This window comes from Rhinopithecus bieti, unplaced genomic scaffold (assembly GCF_001698545.2).
Source record: "Rhinopithecus bieti isolate Rb0 unplaced genomic scaffold, ASM169854v2 scaffold_7414, whole genome shotgun sequence".
In the NCBI taxonomy this organism is placed as follows: domain Eukaryota; kingdom Metazoa; phylum Chordata; class Mammalia; order Primates; family Cercopithecidae; genus Rhinopithecus; species Rhinopithecus bieti.
This window is the reverse complement of record NW_016806087.1, coordinates 2,916,070-2,923,719: the sequence shown is the minus strand read 5'-3', so window position 1 is coordinate 2,923,719 and position 7,650 is coordinate 2,916,070. Positions and strand designations below refer to the sequence as shown.

The 7,650-nt window shown below is 44.8% G+C and overlaps 1 protein-coding gene across 2 annotated transcripts in view; it reads right to left on the bottom strand.

Moving 5' to 3' along the window:
- Nucleotides 1–7,650, bottom strand: part of RINT1 (RAD50 interactor 1) — a 36,437-nt gene that overhangs the window by 22,781 nt on the left and 6,006 nt on the right. For both annotated transcript variants that reach the window (XM_017874655.1, XM_017874656.1), the window contains exon 4: nucleotides 1,262–1,503. In XM_017874655.1, the coding sequence (XP_017730144.1) occupies nucleotides 1,262–1,503 (242 nt within the window). The remainder of the gene's footprint in view (nucleotides 1–1,261; nucleotides 1,504–7,650) is intronic.

The following is a 7,650-nucleotide window of genomic DNA, read 5'->3' as shown; positions in this document are numbered from 1 at the left end:
GTTTCACCATGTTGGTCAGGCTGGTCTCAAACTCCTGACCTCATGATCTGCCCACCTCGGCCTCCCAAAGTGCTGGGATTACAGGTGTGAGCCACCCAACCCGGCCTAAAAACAAAGATTTCTATATTACACTGATGGGTAAATTTTTTTTAATTTTGGGAAATATATGCAAGAAAAAGAAATACCTAACATATCCATAACAAAATAATAATAGGTTTATTAACTATGATACATTTGAAACAGGACATTAAAACTCTCGGATGACTTTTCTCCCTTAGGTTTTCCAGGCAACATTAATGGTTGCTGACAGTTGCGCAGCAAGTACCAGTTAAAACAACGCAAGGATGGGGGGACCTTATCATCTACTAATCTAGGTGGAAATGTTACTTCAGGTTGTCTGAAAGGCAAAACTAGATACAGCTAACCACCAGTGATAGGTGTTCAACTCAACAAGAACTAAAGTCAAGCCTTACTTCCTTTTTTGTTTTTCCTACCCAGAGGTAGCAGAACTCTTGTTATTCATCCAAGAATACTGTGTAGCTCTTATGATTTCCACTGAAAAATATTCAAATTATAAAGAAAGCAATCCATTTCATTAACTGACCAGTTCTAAAAATTAAATAGGAATACCTATTACCAAACTGTGTGTTTTATTAATTCAGCATTACAAAGAATAGTTTTTATCATGTGTTCATAATCCAACTGTAAGACTTAAAAGTTTGGTTGGGCGCGGTAGCTCACGCCTGTAATCCCAGCACTTTGTGAGGCGGAGGCTGGCAGATTGCGAGGTCAGGAGATTGAGATCATCCTGGCTAACACGGTGAAACCCCATCTCCACTAAAAATGAAAAAAAAAAAATTAGCCAGGCATGGTGGCAGACGCCTGCAGTCCCAGCTAATTGGGAGGCTGAGGCAGAAGAATGGTGTGAATCCAGGAGGTGAAGCTTGCAGTGAGCCAAGATGGTGCCACTGCACACCAGTCTGGGTGACAGAGCGAGACTCCATCTCAAAAAAAAAAAAAAGACTTAAAAGTGTAACGTACTTACATTACCTTCTTTCAGATGCTAATTAACCTCCCTGAAAAGTTTATATTCACTCACAATAAAGGAAAAGAATCATTATCATAATGCTATTTTCATAACAACTGGTAAAATTATATTATTATAATCTTTAACTCAATTATTTAATGGCACACGTGTACTCTCTAAGACAGAAGCCTCAAAGGAAAATAGTAATTACGAGAACAAAGAGGCCCATTTTACCTTAGTTCTTCAATCTGTGAAATCCATTTAAGGTAAGCAAGATGACGTTCGATCTCTTCAATTTGGCTAATCATGGCTCCAAGATCGTCCATCCAAGGTTGCGCAGTCAGCAAATGACTGTTAATGGCGCTGAAGAGATGAGTTTCCTGCTCCAGAAACTGATTAAGAAATCGCTTTGATTCTTCTGCATTTTTTAAGGCACTTTGAATTCTTTTAGGAATTTCTGATGAAATTGTAAGTACCTGACCACAATTTTTAAAAAGAAAGAAAGAATAGCAGCAATCAGATAAAATTTTCATAATTTTTTTTTTTTTTGAGAGGGGATCTCACTCTGTTGCCCAGGCTACAGTGCAGTGGTGCCATCATAGCTCACTGTAGGCTTGACTGCCCGGGCTCAAACAATCCTCCCACCTCAACCTCCCCAGTAGATGGGACTACACGTATACACCACTACACCTGGCTTTTCTTTTCTTTTTTTTTTCTTTAAATAGAAACAAAGTCTCACTATGTTGCCCAGGCTGTATGTAACCTTTTTTATTAGTTCATTCCCTTCAAAATACACATTTGTTGTAACAGAACTGAAAATCATCCATCAACACCTTCAAAAAAAAAGTTTGATTTCTTCATCCTATACCAATCAAACCCAAACAATAAAATGCTGTTTTATACACATATAAATATCAGGAAGAAGTATGCCTTTGTGTTGAAAACAATAAGTGAAGCAAAAAAATAAAAATAAAATAAAAAATATATGCATACATACATGTATAGGAAGGGACCTAACACACTGGCCTCCAGTAAGCATCTAGAGGTCTGCCTCCATAGGCTCAGCAGAGGATCCAGCTAGAGAAAACTTACTTTATTTTATTTTTTGAGACAGAGTCTCGCTCTGTCACCCAGGCTGGAGTTCAGCAGCATGATCTCAGTTCACTGCAACCTCCGCCTCCCGGGTTCAAGTGATTCTCCTACCTCAGCCTCCTAAGTAGCAGGAATTATAGGCGTGTGCCATCACGCTCGGCTAATTTTTGCATTTTTAGTAGAGACAGGGTTTCACCATGTTGGTCAGGCTGGTCCCAAACTCCTGACCTCGTGATCTGCCCACCCCAGCCTCCCAAAGTGCTGGGATTACAGGCGTGAGCCACTGCACCCAGCTGAGAAAATTTATTAATACATGGTCTACCTACTAAATATTTTCCTTCAAAGCAAACCAAGGGCTGGGCATGGTGGCTCACGCCTGTAATCCCAGCACTTTGGGAGGCCGAGACTGGCAGATCATTTGAGGTCAGGAGTTCGAGACCAGCCTGGCCAAGATGGTGAAACCCCATCTCTACTAAAAATACAAAAACTAGCCAGGCGTGGTGGCACACACCTGTAATCCCAGCTACTAGAGAGGCTAAGGCAGGAAAATCACTTGAACCGGGAGGAGGTGGTTGCAGTGAGCCGAGACTGCACCACCACACTCCATCCAGCCTGGGTGTCTGTCACTCTGAGTGAGACTCCTCAAAGAAAAAAAAAAAATAAAAAAAAAGCAGGCCAGGCACGGAGGCTTACGCCTGTAATCCCAGCACTTTGGGAGGCCAAGGTGGGTGGATCACGAGGTCAGGATTTCAAGACCAGCCTGGCCAAGATGGGGAAACTTTGTCTCTACTAAAAAATAATTTTAAAAAATTAGCTGAGCATGGTGGCACACGCCTGTAATCCCAGCTATTTGGGAGGCTGAAGCAGAGAATTTCTTAAACCCAGGAGGCAGAGGTTGCAGTGGGCTAAGATTGCATCACTGCCCTCCAGCCTGGGTGACAGAGCGAGACTCCATCTCAAAAAAAAAAAAATGGAAACAAAGATCTCATTCTAACAGGCTGGGCATCTATATTTTGCCAACATCCCCCAGGTGATTCTGAATTAAGGCCAGGCTAAGAACCACTGACTTGATGAGACGATATCCAGGCAACACCTTTAGAAATGGCATTTACTGGCCAGGTGCGGTGGCTCACACCTGTAATCCCAGCACTTTGGGAGGCCAAGGCGGGCAAGTCACTGGAGGTCAGAAGTTCGAGACCAGACTGGCCAACATGGTGAAACCCTGTCTCTACTAAAAATACAAAAATTCGGCCAGGCACAGTGTTTCATGTCTGTAATCCTAGCACTTTGGGAGGCAGAAGCTGGTGGATTACTTGAGGTACGGAGTTTGAGACCAGCCTTGCCAAAATGGTGAAACCCTATCTCTACTAAAAATACAAAAACTAGCCGGGTGTGGTAGCACACGCCTGTAATCCCAGCTACTCAGGAGGCTAAGGCAGGAGAATTGGTAAACCCAGGAGGCGGAGGTTGGTGAGCTGAGATTGCACCACTGCACTCCAGCCTGGGTGACACAGTGAGACTCTGTCTCAAAAAATAAAATAAAGTAAAATAAATACAAATACAAAAATGAGCTGAGTATGGTTGCGCATGCCTGTCATCCCAGCTATTTGGGAGGCTGAGGCAGAAGAATCACTTGAACCTGGAAGGCGGAGGTTGCAGTGAGCTGAGATCACACCACCACACTCCAGCCTGGGCAACAGAGCAAGCCTCCATCTCAAAAAAAAAAAAAAAAAGACAGAAAATGGCATTTACTAAATGAATTTTTCTTATAGTATATGGGAAAACATATACAAATACTAGTCATCAGCAAAATACAAAGAACATTATAGGATAATTTCAATCAACAGTGATTAGATACTTATTCTGTACCAGGCACTGCGCTAGAAATATTCAGACAAACAAGACACAGCATCCGTCCTTAAGATCCCTTTGGTATATAAGAGAGTTGTAAGCAAATAATTTCAACAGTGGGATTAATGCAATAAAATGGACAGGCTACATTTAGTGAATGTGCACATTAATCACCTAGAGATCTTCTTATAATACAGATTCAGACACAGTAAAAAAGTCTGAAGTAAGACTCAGATTCTGCATTTCTACAAAGCTCCCAACCTGCCTAAACTAAGATGGTATCCGCAAGAGTGGGAAAGATGGGGTCGGGTGCAGTGGCTCATGCCTGTAATCCCAGCACTTTGGAAGGCCAAGATCCACTTTCGGGCGGATCACCTGAGGTCGGGAGTTTGAGACCAGCCTGCCCAACATAGAGAAACCCCACCTCTACTAAAAATACAAAATTAGCCGGGCATGGTGGCACATGCCTATAATCCCAGTTATTTGGGAGCCTGAAGCAGGAGAATCGCTTGAACCCGGGAGGTGGAGGTTGCAGTGAGCCGAGATCGTGCCATTGCACTCCAGCCTGGGCAGCAGGAACTCCTACTCAAGAAAAAAAAAAAAGAGTGGGAAAGATGGGATGGACACCAGAGATGTTGAGGCAGAACTCAGATGACTTGGTGACAGGGATAGAGAATGATAAGAAGGAATCTAGGACTCCTAGGCTTCAGGTCTGGGTGACAGGCAGATAGTGTGCCATTATCTAACCAAGACAGACATGTCTCTAAAAGATGGATCAGGCCGGGCGCGGTGGCTCAAGCCTGTAATCCCAGCACTTTGGGAGGCCGAGACGGGCGGATCACGAAGTCAGGAGATCGAGACCATCCTGGCTAACATGGTGAAACCCTGTCTCTACTAAAAAATACAAAAAACTAGCCAGGTGAGGTGGCGGGCGCCTGTAGTCCCAGCTACTCGGGAGGCTGAGGCAGGAGAATGGCGTGAACCCGGGAGGCGGAGCTTGCAGTGAGCTGAGATCTGGCCACTGCACTCTAGCCCAGGCGACAGAGCAAGACTCCGTCTCAAAAAAAAAAAAAAAAAAAAAAATGGATCAGTACGGTTTTGGACATGCTGATTTTAAGGTTCAATAAGGAACTTCAGTAAAAGTTTCTGTGGTCATTACAGAAACAAGCCTGACTACAGTGGGTCAAATATGAATGGCAAATTAAAAAGTAGACATAGATAACCAAGGTTACCTTCTGAAGCCTGACAATCAAAGGAAAAAACTAATACCTGCTAAAACATCACAGGTTTTTTCATTTGTTTGTTAAGGTTTTATAGAAAAGACCTGTCCATATGCACACGCTGAAGGGATAGGACTGGTTGATGAACACAGGGTAAAATTATAAGAGTGACACAAGTTCACTGAGGTGGCAGATAGAACCTGGGGTATAAGGTCTGCCTTAGAATGATCCTCTGCTGGCCGGGCGCGGTGGCTCATGCCTGTAATCCCAGCACTTTGGGAGGCCGAGATGAGCGGATCACGAGGTCAGGAGATCGAGACCATCCTGACTAACATGGTGAAACCCTGTCTCTACCAAAATACAAAATTAGCCGGGCACGGTGGCGGATGCCTGTAGTCCCAGCTACTCGGGAGGCTGAGGCAGGAGAATGGTGTGAACCCGGGAGGCGGAGCTTGCAGTGAGTGGAAATCGCGTCACCACACTCCAGCCTGGGTGACAGAGCGAGACTCCGTCTCAAAAAAAAAAAAATGATCCTCTACTGAATGAAGAGGTAAAAAATGACTACACATAAATTTGTGGATTGTGGGATAGACTATTCAACAGACTGAATTCAATGCTACTAAATTCATGCTAGGCCTCTATTTTTTTCTGCTTGGGAAAAGGAAAGGGCAAAATGGACAGGTTGGGTAGATGTCTCAAAGAGAATCTGAAAGAACAGCTGAGGGGAGTAGCAGAGGAGCTGACCTTCCCATGGAAGGATTGCTGGTGGGGCTGAATACTCAGCCAGGGTGGCAGACCACACACATAGGTTGGCACCAACCTACTCAGTTGTATGACTTCCGCCAACTGGGTCCACACAACCTGCCTGCAGGAGTGAAAAGGCAGACAAAGCTAGGCTAAACTTGAAGACTAGCAGTAGTTGTGGTGGGAAGACAGGAAGCCGTGGAGGCCTAAGGTAATAGGGACGGAAGAACATAAGATGATCAAAAAGCTGGAAATAACCCACACAGAATTTTCTTAACCTAACTTAGTAGCTATATAATAAAGTTTTTTTTTTTTTTTGAGACGGAGTCTCGCTCTGTCGCCCAGGATGGAGGGCAGTGGCGCAATCTCGGCTCACTGCAACCTCTGCCTCCTGGGTTCACGCCATTCTCCTGCCTCAGCCTCCCGTGTAGCTGGGACTACAGGCGCCCGCCACTGCACCCAGGTAATTTTTTTGTATTTTTAGCAGAGACGGGGTTTCACCGTGTTAGCCAGGATGGTCTCGATCTCGACCTCGTGATCCGCCCGTCTCAGCCTCCCAAAGTGCTGGGATTACAGGCATGAGCCACCGCGCCCGGCCCAATAAAAATGTTTTATCTTGGCCGGGTGCAGTGGCTCATGCCTGTAATCCCAGCACTTTGGGAGACCAAGGCGGGCAGATCACGAGGTCAAGGAATCAAAACCATCCTGGCCAAAATGGTGAAACCCTGTCTCTACTAAAAATACAAAAATTAGCTGGACATGGTGGTGCGTGCCTGTAGTCCCAGCTACTCGGGAGGCTGAGGCAGGAGAATCGCTTGAACCCTGGAGGCAGAGGTTGCAGTGAGCCGAGATCATGCCATTGCACGATCTCGTGCAATGTCTGGGCGACAGAGTCAGACTCTGTCTCAAAAAAAAAGAAAAAAATGTGTATCTTTGACAAACACACCATTCCAAGTAGACGGGACTACTTATTTTTTTGTTTAAGCTTATACTCGTTGGGTTTTCAAAAATTATTTTAAGTGGTATGTTCATTGCAAAAGAAAAAAAACCTATAAATACATAGAAATATATATTTTTGAGACAGAACGTCGCTTTTGTTGCCCAGGCTGGAGTGAGATGGCGCAATCTCAGCTCACGGCAACCTCTGCCTCCTGAGTTCAAGCGATTCTCCTGCCTCAGCCTCCCAAGTAGCTGGGATTACAGGTGCCCGCCACCACACCTGGCTAATTTTTTTTGTTGTATTTTTAGCAGAGATGGGGTTTCACCATGTGGGTTGGGCTGGTCTCAAACTCCTGACCTCAGGTGATCCACCCATCTCAGCCTCCCAAAAGTGCTGGGATTACAGGTGTGAGCTACTATGCCAGGCCTAGAAATATTTTTTAAATACATCACTTGTCAACCAACCACCCAGAAATAACCATTATGTTATACTTCTTTTCACTTTATACTTCTCCCTATGTGTGTATTTATTAAAATTTGAAATGTGGTCAGGTACAGTGGCTCACATTTGTAATCCCAGAACTAAGGGAGGCCAAGGCAGGTGCATCACCTGAGGTCAGGAGTTCAAGACCAGCCTTGCCAACACGGTGAAACCCCATCTCTACCTAAAATACAACATCAGGCAGGCAGAGTGACACATGCCTGTAATCCCAGCCACATGGGAGGCTAAGGCAGGAGAATTGCTTGAACCCAGGAGGCGGAGGGTGCAGTGAGCCA